Here is a 24,382-nt window from a genome sequence, read left to right on the forward strand (position 1 = left end):
TTGGGAAAATGTTTTGTGCTTTTACTATCTTAATTATTACCCTTATTTTTATAGTACTGTGTTATCTTGTCTTCTCTCCAGCTATTTCTCCTCTGCTTTCTGATGTTTTGTCCAAAAAAAAAAAAAAAACAACCAATAACTGTGTGTATTAAAAATGGAATCATGCAGGCACAAAGCCCTAGGGAAAACCATGGAGAAAACAAATGCTCTTTAATATTTATTTATTTGCATATTTATTTATTTATTTATTTTTAATCAGAACACTGCTCAATTTGGGCTTTTGGTGGTGCTGAGGATTGAATCTGGGACTTCAGAGCCTCAGGCATAAAAATATTTTTATAAATATTTATCTTTATTAATTTGCCTTCAGGTCTATTGCTAGGGCTCGGTGCCTGCACTATGAATCTACTGCTTCTGGAGACTATTTTATATCTTTTGTTGCCCTTGTTCTTTACCTTTGTTGTTATTATTATTGTTGCTATTGTTGTCATTGTTGCTGGATAGGACAGAGAGAAATCGAGAGAGGAAGGGAAGACAGGGTGGGTGGTGGAGGGGGAAGATAGACACCTGAAGACTTGCTTCACTGCTTGCTAGCGACCACCTCCCATCCCCACCCTCACCCTCATCCCCACCCCTGCAGGTGGGGAACTGGGGACTTGAACCGAGATCCTTTCCCCATTCCTTGTGCTTCGCACCATGTTCGCTTAACTGGCTGCACTACCGCCTGGCCCTGCATGAAAATATTTTACATAACCATGATGGTATCTCACCAGTCTTGCTTTTAAATCCTTACAGACCAAATGTATACTCTTCCAGCACTCTTATTTCATAGTATTTGAATAGACACATAGTTAATTTCTGAAAAGAAGTACCATTCTTGACAAAAATTACACTGGGATTAAAAATTACAAACTTGTACTATGTGTACTTTCTGATCCTGGGTTCATGCAGAAATCAACATATAGCAGAAGCATTTGGTTACTAAGGACAAACTCATCTTTAGGCTCATTCTCATGATTGGAAAAGAAACAAATATGTGGGGAGTCACGTGGTAGCACAGTGGGTTAAGCGCACATGGCGCAAAGCACAAGGACTGACAAAAGGATCCCGGTTCGAGCCCCCGGCTCCCCGCCTGCAGGGGCAGCTTCACAGGCAGTGAGGCAGGTCTGTAGGTGTCTATCTTTCTCTCCCCCTCTCTGTCTTCCCCTCCTCTCTCCATTTCTCTCTGTCCTGTCCAACAACAACGATAATAACTACAACAATAAAACAACAAGGCAAAAAAACGGAATAAGTAAATTAAAAAAAAATAAATGGAGCACACTTAAGTTCTACCTCAAATAGGATGGACAATAGTTCCTGACCCATAAAATCAATGAAAAATTTTGATGTCTTTATTTCTAGTCAGTCTCATTTTTCTCTTCCTATTTATTGCCACCAGGATTTTGCCATGGCTTTATACCAGCATGATCCCACTATTCCCAGTGGAGTTTTCTCTTTTCTTCTTTTTTCCAGATAGATAGTAAAAGACAGTGAGGGAGATAGAAGCAGTGAGTGATGAGGCAGCACTGCTATACCACTTGTGAAACTTCCCTTTGCATGAAGTTTCTATGTGTTGAGTGGGGCCTTGAGCCTGAATATCTGTGAATGGTAAAGTTTGTGTTCTACCAGATAAGCTGTCTCCCAGCCTCCCTAGTCCCATTTTTACTTAAAAGAGTTTAAACCAGCCCTAGTCATGGAATCCTGGGATTCCCACACAGACATGATCCCTCTAACAGATCCCTGTCTCCACTATTATTGGTCAACTCCATCAGGAACAACATTGTGGGCCCCTACAGTGTTGTGACCCCAACAGGAGTTTGGAAATATTAGCATACGAATGACGCCAGCCTTTGGGGGAAACATGTGGAGAAGGGAATGTATAAAAGGCATAGGCTCCTAAGCTGAATATGGGCCCCAGATCAGATCAGATCAGATACATGGGGTTTGCAGTCAACAATATTTATACAACTTCCCCATATTTGGGAGCTACTCTCTTCCCTGATCCAGCTTTCTGGTCCTTTTTCCATGACATCATCTCCACAGACAATAACTTGGATCCACCTGCATATCAGATTTCAGGCTCAGGGAAAAAGAAAGAAAGAAAGAAAACTAGTATGGCCACAGGCCCTTTGGAATATAACTGAAATACGCCTACTATCTATCTACAAAACATAGGACCCCCCCCCAACTCTTCATCTGCACTCTTCTATCCTTTAGGTTCATGATTGATCAGCAATTTGTTTGGCTTTGTATGTTAACTCTCTTTTCAGCCACCAGATGCTAGCATGATGCCGACCAGACTTCCCAGGACAGACAACCCCACCAATGTGTCCTGGAGCTCTGACTCCCCAGAACCCTGCCCACTAGGGAAAGAGAGAGGCAGGCTGGGAATATGGATTGACCTGTCAATGCCCTTGTTCAGCGGGAAGCAATTGCAGAAACCAAACCTTCCACTTTCTGCACCCCATAATGACCTTGGGTCCATAATCCTACAGGGTTAAAGAATAGGAAAGCTATAAAGGGAGGCGATGGGATATGGAGTTTTGGTGATGGGAATTGTGTGGAGTTGTACCCCTCTTATCCTATGGTTTTGTCAGTGTTTCCTTTTTATAAATAAATAAATAAATAAAAAGGTACGGACTTGGAGCAGGCCTCTCTCTTTGGCTACTGCTTCTTCTCCTGGTCAGAAGCATCTTGGAGGAGGTGCTCCAGGTATCCTCCATGGCCGCTTCTTCTGAGAACTGAACATGTGTGACTGGTAGCTGGTAAACTCTATAAGACTCCTTCAGTAATCAACAACCTTTACCTCAGCTGATAATTGTTTATCTTGTGGGACTAAACTTTTGATAACTATACTTAGACTTTATGGACCTACCGTACTCTTAACTCCTGATGATAATTGCTTATTTTGCCTTTTATCTGTTTCACCCTAATAAAACCTTCTATTGTTTAAACCTGTTCTCAGCTCCCCGCTGTGAATTCTTAATTGCCAAATCTCTAATTAACCCCTTTAAGTTAAAGTTTCAACATATAGGACCTTGCACTCTATGAGGGTCAACAATGGTAAGGACAGTCCCATTCTCTGAAGGTATGTTGGGCCAACATACTTTACCACTCAAGGATGATGAATCCTGAAATTAGTGCAGCCTAGAATGTTCCTAGCTATGACCACAGAATGAAAGCTCAGACCTACAAGAATGCAGAGGTAACACAGGCTACTGAGACAAATATGGGCCCCAGATCAAATTGATGCAGTTTACAGTTAATAATATTTATATACTTTTCCCATATTTGGAAACTACTTACTCTCTTCCCTGATCCAGCTTTCTAGTCCTATATCCAATTCTGACACCATCTCCCCAGAAAATACCTTGGGTCCACCTGCATGTTACCTGTTAGGCTCAGGCAAAAATTAGTAAAGTCATGGTCTCCTTAGAATATACCTAAAATACACCTATTAGTTTTTTCTAAAATGGAGGTTCCAAATAGCAGCTGCTATATCCTTACCTTTAGGTTCCTGATTGTTCACTAATTTGTTTTGCTTTATATCTTAATGATTTTTCAGTCACCAGGTTCCAGATGCTACGATGACACCAACCTGACTACCCTGGGCAGATGACCTCACCAAAGTGTCCTGGAACCCTACCTCCCCCACCTAGTGCCCTGCCCCACTAGGGAAAGAGAGAGACAGGCTGGGAGTGTGGATTGACCTGCCAACACCCATATTCAGTGGAGAAACAATTACAGAAGCCAGACCTTCCACTTTCTGCACCCTATAATGATCCTGAGTCCATGTTGCCAGAGGGATAAAGAATAGAAAGTCTTTGGGATCTTGAGGTGGCACACATGGTTGAACTCATGTTACAGTGCACAAGGACATGGGTTTGAGCCCCTGGTCCCCACCTGCAGAGAGAAAACTGCAAGTGGTGAAGTAGTGCTGCAGGTGTCTCTCTGTCTGTTTCCTCCTCTGTCTCCCCCTTCCTCTCAACTTCTGGCTGTCTGTATCCAATAACTAACTAACTAAATAAATAAATATAATAAAAAAATAAAATAAGGATAGGAAAGCTTTCAAGAGACAGGATGGTGCCGGACTGGCTTTGCGGGCCGGAGACAGAGACCACCAGGGACTCATGGCTGAGCTGAGAAGCAGTATCTCTTTATTGACGAGCAAGGATGCGGTTCAAAAAACTAATCTCTTCTAATCACAACATAATTCTGTCCTGCATCTCTCTCCTCCTGCGGAAGAGTCAGGAAGAAAGGAAATACGTATGACAGGGGGTGGGGAGAAGGAAAAAGCACGAACCAGCGAGGACTAAACCAAATGTCCTGGAGGCGGGGGGGGGGGGTGTGGAGACCAAACCAATGTCCTGAAGGCAGGGGGGTGCCCAGCCAACAGTGGACATGCAAACAGAACACATCACAAGCAACACAAGCGAACCCAATGTGATGATAAAAACAGAAGGTCTCACAAGCAGAATCCAGAAGCATACCAACAGGATGGGATACAAAGCTCTAGTGGTGGGAAATGTATAGAATCATACCCCTCTTATCCTCTGGTTTTGTCAATATTTTCATTTTATAAATACATTTTTTTTTAAAAAGAATTTGAACCACTGAGAGTTTTCCAGAAGTTTCAGGTTGAAAAACCTAATCTTCCAAATGGGAGAAAAAGCTAAACTAAATAAACAAGTTTTGGTCTTGTACTTTTTCCCTTCTCACTAATAGTTACACTTAAATTTTTCCTTCACAGAACCTGTCAAATGAGTCTCTCATGAACGTTTAATCTAAGCTGCAATCCTATATGGTACTCAAACATGTCACATGTCAACCCCTTTTTAATTGCTAAAGCAAATTGTGTTTATGTTAATTATACCCTAATCATTTACTTTGGGATCAGATGAGATTGGGCTTGTTCAGAGTGGTATGGCCATAGACACCCTGATCATTTACTAAGGTCACTTTCTCTTTAAACATAAAATTTTGGAAACAACCCACTGAAAACTTACTTGTGAACTTGGGACTTTGGCATGCTGAGGAAGAATTTTTGAGAACACGCTGTATAATTCCAAAGAAGGCCATCAGTCTCAGAGGACTATGCAGGAACAGTTCATTTGGAGTCTGAGTGAAAACTTTCTTCTTGGACATTTAGATTTCATAATCACATAGAGATGCCTACAAGAACATAACATAACTTTGATATTGTGCTTAGTGATTGATTCTGTTTATATATAATGTTTAATAACTGATTCAATTTATAAAGAATTAGCCTCACAATCTCAGAGGAGCAGAACTCTTTTGAAACCCTGTAGCTGTATTTCCCTGCAGCTGTATTTCCCTGCCAGTAAGTACTTAGTGACTCATTTATCCTTAACAAAGTTTTCCTAAGACTGAGATTCAGAGAGAAGTGTCTGGAGAACGTCTGAGGGTAAGTTGACAAGTCACTGTCCTCCTCTTTACTGGAGAAAGCCTCCAATAGTAGTTGGACCAGTTGACTAAAGCAAACAATAGATTCCTGTGATGTTTACTTATTACTTTTCATGAGCAATCCATGAGAAGTCATCACGAAATTGTCTTAATCTGGTTTTGAACATTAAAAATCTTCCAAAGCAGAAAACCATTAGTGGAAGGGTTAAAATATAATACATTAGTGGTTGTGTTTATGTGAAACCCAGAATTCCATTGATCCAGCCAGAACTGAGGGAAAGAAAAAAAGCTACCTTTCATATGTGTGTGTATTTTTAAGAATTCTTCAGTCAACCATTTTACTGATCTATTACATTGTCTACTTGCTTTGGAGCTATGTAGATTTAGCCAAGATGAAATTTTACATAGACTTACTTGTTTTTTCAATATATATATATATATATATATATATTTATAAATTACAAGGTGTTCTATTCCCTTCAAAGATAATGAGAGGGAAGCAAAAATATCACTTTTATACAGCTACTTCCATTCTTCCTAAGGTCTGCTAGTAAATTATTCTTACTAATCCTTCCATATTTCTGGCCTGTGCATACACACCTAACCCATAATAAATTTCACCAGATGGCATTTTATTTCTTTTAGTAAAGCAGGCATGGGCTTAGACAGTTGAATTTTTAAACTTCTGTATTTACTGAATGTGCATATGGTGCTATATGGACAAAGAAACCGTGCAGAAAGAAAAACATTTCTGTCTACAGTACCTCATAATCTCCCAGAGGAAGAAAAAGTAGTTATGTGGTACAAAATTGTATGTGAATTTAATTTTCTCCTTTCCACTAAAAATTAGAGAGATGTATATTATACATACCTGGAAATCTGCATTATAATAAATTCTTCTTCTGGTTGCAAGTACAGCAAGGCTGTACAAAAGCTAGTAGCTTACAAAACAGATACATGAGTGATTTCTAGAACAAAATGAAGTATAAACCTGAATTTGTAAAAACAAAAATAATAGTGAATAAGCAAAAATCTCTGCATTAGCAGATGTTGGTGTAGAATTTATAAGGATGAGAAGGCTATAAAACCTCCCCTGAGCTTCTCACAGTTCAGTTCAAGGCCAAGAACGCCCCTAAAATCTGTTTTCAATTTTACAGAAATCTTTTGAAATTTGGCACAGTATTCAAAAGTCCGTGGAAAGAAAAAAAAAATTAAAAAAAAAAACTTGTCCTAGCTTCAGCTTCCAACTGAGAAAACAGACTTGCTTCTTTTCAACAGTTTTCACAGATCCAGTGACCCAAGTTCTGAAGTCAGAATTAGCTAACTTTTAAAGACATCTGGAAAAATGAAGGTTAGTATATGAAGTCCCAGGTATTACTAAAGAATGAACTTACTGAATTGAGTGCGATCAGAATTTTCTCTTTAGAAGGTAAGGGTTTTAAATAAGTATTTACTTCCCAGAATGGGCTGGGATGAGAAAATTGTTCTAAATATACTATAGAAAGATTTGTTCTTGCAAAATTGGAAAAAGTCCAGCAATTTTAACCAGATGAGTGGAATACAATCAAAACCTTTGTGAGTAAGGAGAAATAAGACTAAGGTGTAAACAAAAGCTTGCCATTTCTATTCTTTAGCAGATACTGTGTTTATATCAAATTTTCTTTCCTTTATGTAGACATGGCAAAAAATTGTTTTTGGAATTTCTATCTCTGCTGTGCTTGCTTTATTGGTGATGTGTCTTGTCTTGCGTCCTTCAAAAGGTAAGAATTTTCTCTGTCTAGAAAAACTTGAAAAATGCACTGTAAATGGCCACAAGTGATTGAATGTTTAAGTAATTGTTTTCAAAAGTAAGTCTTATTTCTAAGAAGATGTCCCAATGTATCCCAAGATACATAGTTTTGCAATCAGAAATACTAAGGAATTTAAAACAAGGGAAAGAAGAGACTTATGATGCTACTTCAGCAATAGAAAAATCCTAAGCACTATTCTTTATCACCCCACATCCCACTAAAATGTGTTAAATTACAAAATTTGAAAGGCCTTTAAAGAATATATATATACATGTGTGTGTGTGTGTGTGTGTGTGTGTGTGTGTGTGTGTGTGTATTAACTATCACTGCTTTTCATTACTGGTTTGCCACATGAAAAAATAAAGATGAGTAAGAAAAGAAAAGTTAGAACTCAAGAAGTTTTTATTGAGTCCAAAAAGTTAGGGAGGCAGTGAAAAATAGAAGATGGGAATAAATGTACAGGAAAAAGTGAAATTGTATTTCTCAATGCAGTAACAATGGACAATAAAACTAGAATACTAAATATTATTAAACAAGTGTTATGATGATTGACAAATGGGTTGTTTTTTTAAAAGCTTAGGAAATTAAAACTGATTTCATATTGCTTGAAGTTTGACGATACTGTGCATTATTTGGATTGGCTTGAATTTCAATTAAGATAATAAATAATTCATTGAAATGATGGGACTAGTTTTCTAAGAAGCTATATAGAGATAGTCAAGTCTAAAACGGCAAACAAAAGTGCAATACTAGTAGATTTTCTTGCTTGCATCTAGGGTAAGGGATAAAGTTTGTAACCACAGTTACTAAAAATTTATGCTAGCAAAGATGGAAATGTCCATGCTTAAAAATTGACTGATAACAAAAGAGATCAATGACAAGCCTTTAACTAAAGAGTGTATGAGTCTGAATGACTTGTTGCTTTAAAAATATTAATATAAATGAATGAAACTGGAGAGGATTATGTGAAGTGAAATCACTTAAAAGGACAATATTTGTGAGACATAAAGAAAAAATTCAAAAAGAAACAAGCTCTTAGATGATGACTGCACATTTGGGGTGGCCAAAAGTGGAAGGGGAGTATGGGTTATCAGTGTGGAAGGGCTCAGACAGACTTGAATGGAGAGTCATTGGTACTTTGGTTGTGGTAGACATGCTGTAGGTCAAGAAGATGTATGAAATTGTATTCCAAAGCATGAAGATTTGTAAGCCAACATTACCTCAATCAAAATTCAAAAGTTGAGGAAATATAAAATATGAAAACATATTTTGAAAAATTAAAACTTACTGGGATTTTAACAAAATTACAATGAAGTGGTTAACCAATAAGTTGAAGGCAATGTAATTGTTCCCTTCAGAATCTTTGGAATCTTCAATCCTGTCTCTCATTTCCTTCTAATACATGATTTTTCCTGGGCTATTGAAATGTGTTGTGTGCATTCTTATTTTTTTTAGTATTTGTTAATTATCCTCCTACCTTTACAGTTTTGGGAAATATTTTCCTCAGAATAACTGTCAGGTAGTAGATTAGGCACTATTGACACATTGACTACTAATCCATTCAACATTCATTTCTAATTTTGAAAGAATTTACCAGCACTTAAAAAATTTGCATGTTGCTTCCTCATAAATACAAATTATGAAAGCAGGGTTGAGCAGCGGTGCACTGAATTAGGTGCCCCATGTTCAAGGACCTAGGTTAAAGTCCTGCCTCCACCTGCAGGGAAGAAGCTTCAAGTGTGGTAAAGCAGTGCTGCAGGCATCTCTCTCTCTCGCTTTCTCTCTCTCTCTCTTTCTCTGTCTTTCTTCTCTCAATTTCTCTCTATCCTACAAATAAAATAATAAACAAATCATTTTATGTTGTACAAAAGCTTATGGATTTTATTGTAAAGCCATCTCAGTGACCAGAGACAAGAATGAAATTTGACTCATAATTGTAAGAAATGCATAGTTGTTTACTAAGACACATATAAGGAAATATATAAACACACACTGATATTTTTGCAATTATATATAACCCCAAATCTTATTCTCTTCCCAAGTGTAGACAAACATAGTGTACACATCCATTTATGTTATAAAAGTCCTTGCCATTTGTAGTATAATTTTCCATCTCAAACAGGATAATTCTCAGAGCAAAGTGATTTTTCTGATAAAGTAAAATAGTCAATCTATCTTTAAGTTAAATTTAAACAAATTACTCAGAAACAGAAAAACCACAGCAAAGATGAGAACTACATATGTATTTTTCTGTAATCCTGTTATTTCTGTCTTAAATTTGCCGAAGGATTTCTCAAATGTCATTTGAAAATTATACACAGCTCTAACATTCCCCTTACTTTCCTAAGCAGAACCTGGATAAAGTCCCTCTCCTCTCAAATCAATGATAGAGGTAAGCCTGACTTGAGATGTGTCCTTGGACTTGCACTCTCACATCATTACCAGGTTGGAACTTCATGTACCTTTCCACTCTCGCATCACCCTAGTATCTGATATGACTAAGACCTGAGGTTGCAAGGACAAAGATGGCAAAAAATATGGGAATAAACAGAAACATCAAAGCTAAGTAAGCTTCTTCTACTTAGCCTTCTTCTCATACTTCCTCAGAAATTCTGTTGCTTCATATTGTCCTGTGGTGTTCTCATATCCTTAGCTGTAGATTTGTGTGCCAGTATAACAACAGTATTCCTTTCAGAAACTTAAAGATTCACTTAAGAAATATTAATTAAAGGGAGTCTGGCGGTAGCACAGCGGGTTAAGCATAGGTGGCGCAAAGTGCAAGGACCAGCTTAAAAATCCCAGTTCGAGCCCCTGGCTCCCCACCTGCAGGGGCGTCTCTTCACAAGCAGTGAAGCAGGTCTGCAGTGTCTTTCTCTCCCCCTCTGCCTTGCCCTCCTCTCTCCGTTTCTCTCTGTCCTATCCGACAGTGATGACATTAACAACAATAACTACAACAATAAAAAAACAAGGGCAACAAAAGGGAATAAATAAATATTTTTAAAAATAAATATTAATTCACTTATTTACAGATAAGTGAATTAATATTAATTGCTTAATTAATCAATATTAATTGATTAATTGCTGTCATTTAGTTAAGCAGCAAATATGCAGCAGTCTAGATGTCCCTCTTTAAGACAGGGTAATAATCCAATATAGGCTACATGTTCATCATAACCAATGTACTATAAAGGCTTCTGTCATTTCCTTCCAGGTCTAAATAAAATAAGAAAAAGAATACTTTTCCAAGAAGAGAGAGAGTTCCAGAAACACTCACCTAAAGATTAAAAGAACTTGGAAGAAATAATCAGGATTTCAAAAGGAAACAGAAAAATGTAGTGGTGAAATGAAAAGGTTAATTTAGCGCAGTCACATAATAATGAAAACAACAAGTTGAAGCTTTAAAATTTTTTATTTTAATTTTCCCTACATAAGAAAAAGAAATGATTTCTGCCCTTGAGTTTTAATAGGTGCTTTTCTAGCCTCAGTATATCCTCTTTCAACTAATTCATTTTCTCCTGACTTTATTTTTTCCCCCAAACATCACCCCTTCCTATGTAAAGATAAAACAAGGCCAAGATGGAAACTTAGCTCCCTACCTTTTTCTTCTTTGTCCAAGTCCAAAGAAGTACAAAGATACTCTTTATTCAGATTTATAGAAGGAAAAAGTAAAAATAGTAAATAGCAGAGAGGAAAAAGTAGAATTAGAAAGTGACAAATGATCCAGAATTTCACAAGTAAATTTTATTTATTTAGTTTCATGATTTATAGTTTTGAAATATGACTTCTATGAAAAGAAATGCGTGAGCTATCTCTATAAATTCTGTTCGGCATAGAATTCTATATGAAACTGAGATAGCATTCAATAAATATTAGTCATTATGTTTCCAAAATTTTTGCACTCATTCTTTTTTTTTTCTTTTTCTTTTGCCACCGTGATTATTGCTGGGGCCTGGTGCCAGCACTATAAACCCCCTGCTCCTGGAGATCATTTTTTTCTTTTTAACTTTTCTCTCTCTCTCTCTCTCTCTTCCTCCCTTCATTTTACTTTTTTTTTTTTTCTATTTTATTGACTATGACAGAGAGAAACTAAGAGGGGAGGGTAGTCTAGAGAGGGATAGAGAAAACTAGACAGACACTTGCATCCCTTCTTCACTTCACTTCTCCTAAGTGCTCATCCTGCAGGTGGGGAACAGGGGCTTAAACCCAGTCCTTGTGCAAGGCAATATGTGACTTTAACTGAGTGCAGCACTGCCCGCCCCCTCTTTATTTTGCTTAATACAAATTTATTTTTGGTATGCTGAGTTTGAACCCTGGGCTTCATAACAAACGAAGTACTCTATCCCAGAGTCACATCCCCAAATATTTTTTCTAAAATTTCTAGCTACTTAATAAGTGATAGGTAGCACTGTGCATGTGTGTATACGTGTATTTCTCTACTCTAATACACACACACACACACATACACACACACACACACACACACAAAGATGACAACTAAGCCTGTATAAATGGTATATTTTAATTTCATTAATAATATTTTTACTTCTGAAAGTAGAATGTTAATACTTTTCCAGAACTTTTGGTATGTAAAACACTCATCCAAATACATTGGCAACTCTGGGCCAAGAAACAGGAGAGAAGAAAGGAAAAGGAAAAATACAGTTGAAGAGACTGGAGACAGAATAAAGCTGAGTGAAAGATGAGAAAGAGTGGCATGGTGTAGAGAAATAATAAATTGCTCTAGCAGTGGTTTTCTTGCCTTTCTGTGAAAAGAATCGCTTGTTCTAATTTCCTTTTCCTCCAAGTTCTCTTAATGATTTTTAAGCATTTTTCCCATTATTGTTGTTGTTTGGGGCATGAAATTTCTATACATATTTACAATAGTTGCCAAATTTTGAAAATCAGAATATTCCATATAAAGATTTAGATTTTTGGCTTCTCTATAAATGTTAAATCTAGTAACACTGGGCCCATGGTGACAGATGGTTGAGAAGTAGTTGTCTTCAGATGGGCAGTGCTCCTCTAGCTTTCCAGAGGCCTCAATGCTCTCTATTCCATTATTTTGTAAGATACTATATTTGTTTGTAATACCTGCCTGATTCCTATAAACATATGGATTTTTAAACCTTGAACTGAAGGAAGCATAGAATTCTTTCTGGGATTAAAATAGAAATCTATTGAATAAACAATTGAGATCAGCATCTTATGGCCTTTGGAGATCTCTTCACAAGCAGAAGAGAAGGCCATAGTGCATAGGTAGCCAAATTGTCTTTACTTATCTGAGAGATGCGCAGGTTAGGTCCACGTGGGCGCCATTTGTTGTTAAAATTCGGCGGCTCTAGCCGGCGGGGCTAGCTTCACGGGCGGGTAACAGAGACGCGGAGACAACGGCTGGGCAGGGAAGCTGTATTTCTTTATTCAGGAACAACGATTCATAAACTAAGACAAACTAATCACCAAACAGAACTCTGCTGTCTCTTTGCGGTGGCACAAGCACTCTCTCTTCCTCTGCAACTCAGGAACCCTGGAACTCAGGAACCCTCTGAACTCTGTCACTCTGGAACTCTGGCGGGTTTCCTAGGGGCGGGGCCAAGCGGCCTGCGAAATTAACAGGACTGATCTAATTCTCTTGGCGGGGGAGAACTAGAACCCAATGTAAAGCATACAACAATTCCCCCTTTTCTTTTAACTAAATGGCTACAGTATCCAGGGTGTGGGGTGAACAGAAACATATATCATACAGGCATTTTTAAAAAAGAAACTGGCACAAACATGGAGAAATATGTAAGCAAGTAACAAGAACCAGCGTGCTGTTAAGGGAAGGCCTGAGGGGGCCATATCTGCCTCTGTGGGCTAAACTTTATCAGCTTAAAAAAAAACATTTCTTGCCTCTGGGGGGCGTACCTGTCTCGACAGACATTTGTATGGGGGTGGGGAACGGCCTAGAGTCCCAAAGGCAGCTGGCTGCAATTTACTTACTATGAAACAAAACTTGTTATTAGCATATTTCTAAAAGAGAAGGAACTTGAGACTTTTACATATCAACAACGTCTTTTAACCTTTTGTTACACCCATTCAAGATGGAGTCACGTTGTACTCAGGAAAGGAAACCTCAGGCATGAGAATAATTAGCATAGCCATTGTGCGATCTACCATTTCTAATAGAGAAGGTAATGGAGAGTTTTACACATCAACAAGTCTATTTAACCTTTTGTTTAGACCAACTTAGTTAAAATATATTGATTGTTAACTAATTTTTACCTCAGACTTTAAATGTAAGTTAATTTTATCTTTATGAGAATTACGTTGAAAACCTTTTTCATTTAACTTTGACTAGTAAGAATTTAGCCTTAAAGTTACTGTTTACCAAACTTTAAACATACACATAAACATGGTCATTAATATACAAGGAGAGAAACCTTTGTTATGAAGACATGTCATTTTAAACACGAATTTAAATCCGTACTGTCTTAGTTGTTGGGGGGGGGGGTTCACCATCTGGAGGTGGCTTCCCGTGCAGCTTTACTTCTTGGAATTGCAGGTTGCGATCTCTGCACAAATCTCTGCGTACTCCAGCTTGTCTGCCTTCAGACCGGACCAGCAGCTGGAGATCTCGTGTGCCCAGTTTCGGCAGGGAGTCCGGGGGTCCAGGAGGTCCGGGATTGTTCCAGAATTTATAGAAAGAGGGCAGGCGGGCCAGCATTGTAAAAGGCGTGGGCTTAGGTGCCCAGGAGTGGCGGCCATGATAGGCCACCGTGGCCCTGCCCCATGGCCCTGCCATGTCTGCTGCCCTGCTCGCAGTGGCTGAGCAGCGTGGAGGGATCACGCGTCCAGTGCCCTGCGCCACGCGGTGGAGAGCCAGCTCCTGTGGGCTGGCCTCGGGCTCTTGCGTGTTGGCATCGGGCTCTTGCGGGTCTTGTGTGCTGGCGTCGGCATCCTGCGGGCTGCGGGGCTGCGGGGCTGCGGGGCTGCAGGCGCGGGGTTGTCTGGGCGCAGCTGGCTGGCTGGCTGTTTAACCAGGTGGAAACCAGCTCCGCGCCTCGCCTCTTGCCCGCTGGCTATTCCCGTTGGCTGTTCTGAGTTCACCCGAGCGAGTGGAAACCACAGAGTGGTCCAGAGATAAATGTTCCAGAAACAGCAAAACAGTCTCGTGAAGAAAGAGCAGAGGCCTTTGGATATCTCTTCACAAGCAGAAGAGAGGCCATAGTGCATAGGTAGCCAAATTGTCTTTACTTATCTGAGAGATGCGCAGGTTAGGTCCACGTGGGCACCATTTGTTGTTAAAATTCGGGGGCTCTAGCCGGTGGGGCTAGCTTCACGGGTGGGTAACAGAGACATGGAGACAACGGCTGGGCAGGGAAGCTGTATTTCTTTATTCAGGAACAACGATTCATAAACTAAGACAAACTAATCACCAAACAGAACTCTGCAGTCTCTTTGCTGCGGCGCAAGCACTCTCTCTCACTCTGGAACTCAGGAACCCTCTGAACTCTGTCACTCTGGAACTCTGGCGGGGTTCCTAGGGCCGGGGCCAAGAGGCCCGCGAAATAACAGGACTGATCTAATTCTCTTGGCAGGGGAGAACTAGAACCCAATGTAAAGCATACAACACATATGGATTTTTAAACTTTGAACTGAAGGAAGCATAGAATTCTTTCTGGGATTAAAATAGAAATCTATTGAATAAACAATTGAGATCAACATCTTATGGCTAATGCCCAGGCCACTGTGTGTCCTAGACCTTAGTGATTTGCCCTATAAGTGTTTGTTGAGCACCTTTCAAATACCGGGAACTGTTCTAAGGTGTAAATGGCAAGATGCTTACCCTTAACTAAAGATAGTCTGATTAAAAAAACAAAGTTAATACAGTATTTCAAATTCTTAAGGAGAATAGTCAAATAAGTACAGTGGTAGATATCAGGGACTGCCATCATAAAATAACACTGATTGAGTGACATAGAAAAAAAATTATTTTTTTCTCATAGTAGTGAAGTGTGGAAATACAAGATCCAAGATCAAAGTGTAGACGTATGTGGTCTCTGGAGCAAAGCCATCTCCTTCTCAATGTCTTTACAACTTAAAAGAATAAACGTGACCACAGGCCCAAGGAAAGCTGTAATGGCTTGAACATTCAGCTGAAATCCATAATGTGCCAAGTGTGATGCACCCTATCTATGTGCTTCTAGAGTGATTCTCTGTTTCTCTCTTCCTCTCTTTCTCTCTCTCTCGTAGACTTGTAGAAGACTGCCTCTTTATTGTGTCCTCACGTTTTCTTTTTCTTTTTTCTTTTTTCTTGCCTCCGAAGTTATTGCTGGATCTTGGTACCGGAATTACAAATCCACCACTCCTGGTGGCCATTGCTTTACTTTTATTGGACAGGACTGAGAGAAATTGAGAGGAGAGGGGTAGATAGAGAGGGAGAGAGAAAGATGGACATCTGTAGACCTGCTTCATCCCTTGTGAAACAACCTCTCTGCAGGTGGTGAGCCAGGGACTCGAACCCGGATCCTTGTACAGGTCCTTACACTAATAACTATGTGCTCTTAACCCAGTGCACCATCACCCAGCCACCCAGCCTCCAGTTCCCTACTTTTTTTTTTATTCTGTGTACATGTTCACTCTCAGTGTCTCACCCCTCATTTTAGGGCACCAGGTATATTGGACTAGGACTTTGTCATTATGATTTTATATAACCTTAAATACCTCTCTATTTCTAAACAAAGTCACACTGAGTGTTAGCACATTAGTTTGTAAATTTGAGACATAAGTTAGAAGGAGGAGATTCAGTCCATAATAAAGGTAGTCAATGAAGTTTTCTCTGAGACTGTAGTTAAACTGTGATCATAGGATGTCTTAACAAGGAGGACAAATCTGCTATGCAGAAAAGGGTACAAAGACCCTGAAATCGGAAAGGTTGGGGTAAAGGTCAAGGATGCAAAAGAAATTTGATATATGTAATGTCAAAATTATGTAGATAATTAACATAGAAAAAATATATATACATACATACTGACCACTTTCTTAGCTTAAATGGTGACATATAACTTAATTAAGATAATATTTGAAAATATAAATAATTTAGATAGATAGAGGGAGTCTTGCAGTAGTGTAGCAGGTAAAGCACACATGAAGCAAAGCACAAGGACTAGCGTAAGGATACCGGTTCGAGCTCCCGGCTCCCCACCTGCAGGGGAGTCGCTTCACAAGCAGTGAAGCAGGTCTTCAGGTGTCTGTCTTTCTCTTGCCCTGTCTTCCCCTTCTCTCTCCATTTCTCTTTGTCCTATCTTACTATGACAACATCAATAACAACAACAATAATAATTACAACAACAATAAAAAACAAGGGCAACAAAAGAGAAAAATCAATAAATATAAAAATTTCAAAAAATAATTTAGATAGAACAAACAAATCAACATTTTTTACAAAAAAATAATTTAGATTTCATTTTAGGCAGGCCCTTATTGTTCTTATTATCATTATCATATTGCTTTTATTACTATTATAACTTCAGCAATCACTAAACTGTCCAATAATGTATGTGAGAGATGAAACACCCTCAATGGAAATGTGAATATATATATATATATATATATTTTTTTTTATATTTATTTATGTTCCATTTAGTTGCCCTTGTTCTTTTTCATTGTTGTTGTAGTTATTATTGTTGTTATTGATGTTATCGTTGTTGGATACAACAGAGAGAAATGGAGAGAGGAGGGAAAGATAGAGAGGGGGAGAGAAAGGCACCTGTAGACCTCCTTCCCCTCTTATGAAGCGACTTCCCTGTAGGTGGGGAACTGGGGGCTCAAACAAGGATCTTTATACGGGTCCTTGTGCTTTGCATCACGTGTGCTTCATCCACTGCCCTGCCTCCCAACTCCCGTGACATAATTTCAATACTTGAAATTTTCCCAGTATCAACATTCAGAACTGTGAAACAGACTCCCTGAAAAATCTTAAGAGTTTTGAGCTTATTTATTCAGTTCTTTTGGAGGAAATATGGAGAAGTCTAGAGGGTTGGGGAAAAAGGTTTAGAAAGTTCATGAACATAAAAGAGCTTTTGAGTTGATTGTAAATAAATTAAGCTTGCAGATTATATTTCTCTAATGTGCACTTGGATTTTAAAATCACAGAAGTTGAATCTTGGCAAACCCTCTTTTGGTTTTGCCAACGTCTGAATAATTTAGAAAATAATACAAATCTTTAGATGACTCTCATAATGCAGAGGAATTTACCTGTCTCTAATTTCCAAAGTGAACAACTTATACAAGAATATCTAGTCATAGATACGCCTTGAGAAAAGTGTGTCTTAATGCTAAAAGTAGGGATGTAGAATCAAGGTTTTAAGGATCAGAGACAATAAAATGTAGCGATGATTAACATAAGTCACAAATTGATTTCTGTTCCACAGAGAAAAGTCTAATGCTAATGTGTTTTAATTTATTGTTGTTTTGTAGCATAAATAATTATCTTTAAGTATCACTTAAATCAACTAAAACGTGCACTGAAAACAGAGTATCTATGTTCCCTATTAATCTATATGCCTATTAATAATAAAATAAATGGAATTGTTTATCACCTAAATATTGTCATGCAAATAATTATTTTACTTTACTAAATTTATTTGCTAATGATGGAAAAGGGGGAAACAGAGGTAATCAGAGCATTGCTCTGGCACATGCAATACTGAGGCTGGAACTCGGGCCTCATGCCTCAGAGGCCAACGGTTAATCCACTGAGACACCTCCCAGGCTGCATACAGATCATGAATTTATACTTGCTAGGAAAATTGATGTATTATGATTCTCTAAACAAATAGTTTATTAACAGTGAGTAGTTGGCTGTCCTTCTGCTTCACTCTTAGTATTTGGTCCTTTACTATTCACCTTTCTCTTCCCTTGGTAAGTATTTCATGACTTGCCTATTCTAATAAAGTTTAAACTTTCTGCTTAAAAAAAAAAAAGGAAAAAGCTAGAGAGGTAGGGGAGATGTGGCAGAGAACAGGACATTAGTGCATGAGGTTCTGAGTTGGCTACCCAGGACTTCATATACCAAGAAATATTTTTAAATAAACTAACATTTATTTATGTAAGAATTAAAGAGCAAGACAGATTATATGTTTAAGAAAAAAACTGTAACTGGGGTGGTGGAGCACCCCACAGAGTACACACACATTACCATGCACACATAACCAGATTCCAGTCCTTGCCACTTATGAGAGGAAATTTCAAAAGTGGTGGAGCAATGCTACAAATGTCTCTCCTCTCTTTTTCTCTCTCCCTCTATAAAAAAAAAATAATAAATACTTCCAGGAGCTATGAAGTCATCATGCAGACACCAAGCCCCAGCTATAACCATGGTTTCAAATGAATAAGTCCAGAGAGAGAGAGAGAGAGAGAAGAGGAAGAAGAGGAGGAGGAGGAGGAGGAGGAGGAGGAGGAGGAGGAGGAGGAGGAGGCAGGGGGAGGAGAGAAGAAGAGAGAAGGAAGAGAGAGAAGTGAAGGAAAAAAAGAAAGGCAAGTAACTTAGATGAAGTGGACACATTTCTACAAAGATACTCCATACTGCTTTCCATTCTGTAAATTGGATGCACTAATTTACATTCCCAGCAAAAGTGTACAAAGGCTTCTTTCTCTCCATTTTCTGTCGTGTATTTTTTTGTCTGTAGGCTTTTGTATTATATTCTTACTCATAGGTGTGGGATATCTCATTTAATTTTGATTTTCATTTACCTATCAAGAGATTAAGACCCTTTCCATCTACATATTAGATATCTATGATTCTTTGGGCAATTGTTGATTTAGATTTTCTGCCAATTTTTTATTTGAATTGCTGTTTTGTTGTTGTTGCTGTTGTTCAGTTTTATGAGATTTTTATATATTTTGGATGCTAATTTCTTGTGATGCCCAAGAAATTAAATTAGGAAACTATATGAAGTGTCACATGATGGCACCCTGGTAAAGCACAATTATTACAGTCCCTAAGGATTTAGATTCAAATCCCTGGTTCCTACTTGCAGGGAAGAAGTTTCACAAGTGGTGGAGCTACACTGAAGTCAGATTCTGCTTTAAGTTTCTCTTTCTGTTCTTCTTTCTCAACTTCTGTTAATGAGTGGGATCATCCCATACTCATCTTTATCTTTCTGACTTAGCTCACTGAACATAATTCCTTCTAGCTCCATCCAAGATGGGTCAGAGAAGGTGGGTTCATTGTTCTTAATAGCTGCATAGTATTCCATCGTGTATATATACCACAGCTTTCTCAGACACTCATTTGTTGTTGGGCACCTGGGTTGCTTCCAGGTTTTAGCTATTATGAATTATGCTACTATGAACATAGAAGTACACATATCTTTTTGATTGGGCATTATGGAATCCTTGGGGTATATCCCCAGAAGAGGAATTACTGGGTCTTATGGAAAGTCCATGTCTAGCCTTGTGAGAGTTCTCCAGACTGCTCTCCAGAAAGGCTGGACCAATTTACATTCCCACCAGCAGTGCAGAAGGGTTCCTCTGCCCCCAAACCTCTCCAACATTTGTTGCTGCTGTCCTTTTTGATGTATGCCATTCTCACAGGAATGAGTTAGTATCTCAATGTTATCTTTATTTGCATTTCTCTTACAATCTGTGACATGGAGCAGTTTTTCATATGTCTGTTAGCTTCTTTTGGATCTCCTCTGAAGTGAATGTTTTGTTCATATCCTCTGCCCATTTTTGGATGGGGTCATTTGCTTTTTTGGTGCTAGGTTTGCTGAGCTCTTTGTATATTATGGTGATTAGTCTCTTGTCTGATGTATGACATGTGAATATCTTCTCCCATTCTGTGAGAGGTCTCTTGGTTTGTGTGAAAGTTTCTTTGGCTGTACAGAAGCTTTTCAATTTGATGTAGTCCCATTGGTTTGTTTCTGCTTTAGTCTTCCTTGAAATTGGGTTTATTTTATCAAAGATGTCCTTGAGGTTTAGGTGGGAAAGTGTTCCACCAATGTTTTCCTCTAAGTATTTGATAGTTTCTGGTTTAACATACAGGTCCTTGATCCATTTGGAGTTGATTTTTGTTTCTGGTGAGATAAGGTGCTTCAATTTCATTCTTCGGCATGTTTCAACCCAGTTTTCCCGGGACCATTTATTGAAGAGAGCCTCCTTCTTCCATTTAATCCTTTGGGCCCCCTTATCAAAGATTAGATGTCCATAGGTGTGGAAGTTTATTTATGGGCTTTCAATTCTGTTCCACTGGTCTGTGTGCCTATTTTTGTTCCAGTACCTAGCTGTTTTGATGAGATCTGGGAGTGTGGTGCCTCCATTTCTGTTTCTTTTCCTCAAGATGGTTTTGGCAATTCTACATGTTTTCTGGTTCCAGATAAATGATTATAGTTTTGTTCTATTCCATTAGAGAAGCTTGGTGTGACTCTGATGGGTATCACATTAAATTTGTATATGGCTCTGGGAAGAATATTCATCTTGATGATATTTATTCTTCCAATCCATGAGCATGGGATGTCTTTCCATTTCTTGGTATCACTTTCTACTTCCTTGAGTAGTGACTCATAGTGTTCAGTATGAAAGTCTTTCACTTCTTTGGTCGGCTTTATCCCTAGGTATATTACTGATTTTGCTGCAACAGTGAATGGGAGTGATTTCTGGATGTCTTCTTCTTCTTCAGATTTAGTGTTTGCATAAAGAAATGCCACTGATTTTTGTACATTGGTTTTGTAGCCTGACACCTTGCTATATTGCCTAATAACTTCCAGTAGTTTTCCACTGGATTCTTTAGGTTTTTCTTTGTATACTATCATATCATCTGCAAATAGCGAGAGCTTGAATTCTTCCCTTCCAATCTGTATTCCTTTGATTCCTTTCTCTTGCTTAATTGCTATGGCATGAAATTCCAATACTATGTTGAAGAGTAATGGTGATAGTGGACATCTCTGTCTAGTTCCTAATCTGAGGGGGGAATGCTTTCAGCTTCTGTCCATTGAGTATGATGTTGGCTGTAGGTTTGCTATATATGGATTCCACTATCTTGAGGAATTTCCCATCTATTCCCATTTTGAGCATGAATGTGTGTTGGATTTTGACAAAGGTTTACTCTGCATCTATTGAGATAATCATGTGGTTTTTGGTTTTGCTTTTATTGATGTGGTGAATGACATTGATTGACTTACATATGTTGAACCACCCTTGCATTCCTGGTATAAATCCCACTTGGTCGTGATGAACAGTCTTTTTGCTATACTGCTGTATCCGGTTGGCCAAGATCTTGTTTAATATTTTGGCATCTGGGAGTTGGGCAGTAGCACAGCGGGTTAAGCGCACATGGAACAAAGCACAAGTACCAGTGGAACGATCCCGGTTAGAGCCCCTGGCTCCCCACCTGCAGGGGAGTCGCTTCACATGCAGTGAAGCAGGTCTGCAGGTGCCTATCTTTCTCTCCCCAGCTCTGTCTTCCCCGCATCTCTCCATTTCTCTCTGTCCTATCCAACAATGAAGACATCAATAATAATAACAACAGGGGCAACAAAAGGAATAAATGAATAAATAAAATATTTAAAAAATATTTTGGCATCTATGTTCATCAGAGATATTGGTCTGTAGTTTTCTTTTTTTGTTGTGTCCCCATCTGCTTTTGGTATCAGGGTGATGTTGGCTTCATAGAAGGTAGAAGGGAGTGTTCTTGTTTCTTTGATTTTATGGAAAAGCTTTAGAAGTGTGGGTATTAACTATTTCCTGAAGGTTTTGTAGAATTCATTTGTGAAGCCATCTGGTCCAGGACTTTTGTTGTTGGGGAGATTCTTAATAACTGTTTTGATTTCTTTGTCTGTGATTTGGTGTATTTAGGTTCTGTAGTTCTTTTTGGTTCAGTTTTGGAAGGGCACATGTTTCTAGGAATTCTTCCATTTCTTCCAGATTTTCTAGCTTGGTGGTGTATAGTTCTTCATAAAAGTTTCACATGATTTTTCTGAATTTCTGTGGTGTCTGTGGTTGTGATATCTCCTCTATCATTTACAATTCTATTAATTTGACTTTTCTCCCTTTTTTGTTTAGTGAGTCTGGCTAGGGGTTTGTCAATCTTGTTTAATTTTTCAAATAACCAACATTTGGCTTCATTGATCTTTTGTATGGTTCTCTTATTTTCGATGTTGTTTTTTTTCTCCTCTAATTTTAGTGATTTCTGTCCTTCTGGTTGCTTTAGGGTTCCTTTGTTCCTCTTCCTCTAATTCTTAAAGGTGTGAAGTATGGTAATTTATTTGAGCTTTTTCTTGTTGTTTAATATGTGATTGTATGGCTATGAGTTTCCCTCTTAATATTGCTTTAGCTGTGTCCCAAATATTTTGATAGCTTGTGTCTTCATTTTCATTTGTTTCCAGGAACATTTGAATTTCTTGCTTGAGTGTCTCTCTGACCCAGTGGTTCTTAAGCAGTATGTTGTTTAGTTTCCAAATTCTGTGTCTTTCAGTAATTTTCTGTTTGTTGTTAAATGTTAGCTTTACTCCACTGTGGTCTGAGAAGATATTTGGGATGATTTCAATGCTTCTGAATTTGTTTATGCTGTCTTTGTGGCCTAACATGTGGTCTATCCTTGAGTATATGTTGTGTGATTTGAAAATAATGTGTATTCCAGTTTTTTGGGGTGGAGAACTCTGAAAATGTCCAGGAGGTCTAGTCTGTCCATCTCTTCAGTTAATTCTCTCGTTTATTTGTTGATTCTCTGCTTTTTTGATCTAAGTGTGAGAGTGGGGTATTAAAGTCTCCCACTATTATTGTATTACTAATGATGTATTTTTTGGAGTTCTTTCAGTAGGTGCTTGATGTATTTAGATGGTCTCTCATTGGGTGCATAGATGTTAATAATTGTTAAGTCTCCTTGGCTGATTGATCCTCTAATAATTATGTAATGTCCTTGTCTATCTTTTATTACTTTATTTAATTTAAAATCTATTGTGTCTGAGATGAGAATGGCTGTCCCTCCCTTTTTTTGTGGTCCATTATCCTGTAGCATAGTTTTCATCCTTTCACAGTCTTTCCCAGGCTGGGTGAGGCTCTGCTTGGTCAGATATTTGTAGCTCCAATTGGGCGTAAGCCACTTATACAAAAAAAAAAAAAAAAGAGCAAAGGGATTCAGAAAGGAATAGGATTGGAATGACACCCCTGGTGAGCCAGGAATCTTGGTAAAGAAAAAAGCTCAGTGGGGGGCCTGCTAGTAGCAGCTCTCTAGCCCCCAGGTCTGTTATGAGGGGTTGGAGGGTGAGGAGTGCGCTTCAGAAATAATAAAAAAATTTCCTTTCTTTTTTCTCTATTTTCTAACCCAAATTGAGCTATAGTCACCTCTTTGGTGTCATGCATACAACCCCTTACTCACGTCCTGCTGAAGGCCTGCTATCCTACCATTTCCAGCAGTTGTTGTCAGAACTCACACCAGCAGCTGCTTCCAAGTCGTCATCTTGGATCAACCTCTCTCTCTCTTTTTCTATCTCCCCCTTCCTTCTCAATTTTTATAAGTAATTAAAATATTTATTTAAAACTACATGGATGATAGTAATATTTATAGAAATATGGAAGGATAGCATAAAACTTTTGTTACTTAGCTTTGGACATAATAATTTTGAAGTGTGATATATGCAAGTATAAGTCTTAAGAGTGAAATTTTATATACAGAGTTGAAATTTAGAGGAAAATAGCCATGTGGATCAAGGGTGGTGGTGATATAAAGTCAATCTAGGCATATGATGTAGTAGAAACACTGGAAGAACAAAAAGGCTGTAGAAAGTTGTCTATCCTCAGGCCCCAAATAACACTAATCCAACACACACCAAAATTTAAAGTAGTGATTAGGGGAAAGATAATTAACTGAGTTAACAAAGATCTTTAAGAATAGATATAGTTGTTCTTGTTTTCAAGATCACCAAGATGGATTTTTTTTTTCTACCAGCATTATCACTAGGGTTCATATCTGCATAATAAATCCACCACTCCTGGCAACTCTTTCTTTTTCTTTCTTTCTTTTTTTTAACTTTGTTCTCTCCTTCCTCCTCCTCCTCCTCCTCTTCTTCTCTCTCTCTCTCTTTCTTTCCTTCTTTCTTTCTTTTTCTTTCTCTCCCCTTCCCTTTCTCCTTCTTTCTCCCCTTCTTCCT

At 38.4% G+C, this 24,382-nt stretch overlaps 1 protein-coding gene and 1 long non-coding RNA gene across 3 annotated transcripts in view; one reads left to right on the forward strand and one right to left on the reverse strand.

The window, feature by feature from the left end:
* LOC132534256 (uncharacterized) overlaps window positions 1–6,493 on the reverse strand; it is a 39,366-nt gene extending 32,873 nt beyond the window's left edge. Inside the window, exons 1-2 of the long non-coding RNA XR_009545948.1 lie at window positions 6,335–6,493; window positions 5,046–5,211 (exon numbers count right to left, since the gene is read on the reverse strand). This is a non-coding gene — a long non-coding RNA (uncharacterized LOC132534256). The remainder of the gene's footprint in view (window positions 1–5,045; window positions 5,212–6,334) is intronic.
* Window positions 6,494–6,590: 97 nt separating this feature from the next.
* Window positions 6,591–24,382, forward strand: part of FAP (fibroblast activation protein alpha) — a 108,500-nt gene continuing 90,708 nt past the window's right edge. Inside the window, exons 1-2 of one of the 2 annotated variants that reach the window (XM_007523771.3) lie at window positions 6,591–6,814; window positions 7,139–7,223. In XM_007523771.3, the coding sequence (XP_007523833.2) occupies window positions 6,809–6,814; window positions 7,139–7,223 (91 nt within the window). In that variant the 5' untranslated portion in view covers window positions 6,591–6,808. The remainder of the gene's footprint in view (window positions 6,815–7,138; window positions 7,224–24,382) is intronic. The other variant, XM_060177806.1, reaches the window with a different exon arrangement.

Source organism: Erinaceus europaeus, chromosome 18 (genome assembly GCF_950295315.1).
Source record: "Erinaceus europaeus chromosome 18, mEriEur2.1, whole genome shotgun sequence".
Lineage (NCBI taxonomy): Eukaryota > Metazoa > Chordata > Mammalia > Eulipotyphla > Erinaceidae > Erinaceus > Erinaceus europaeus.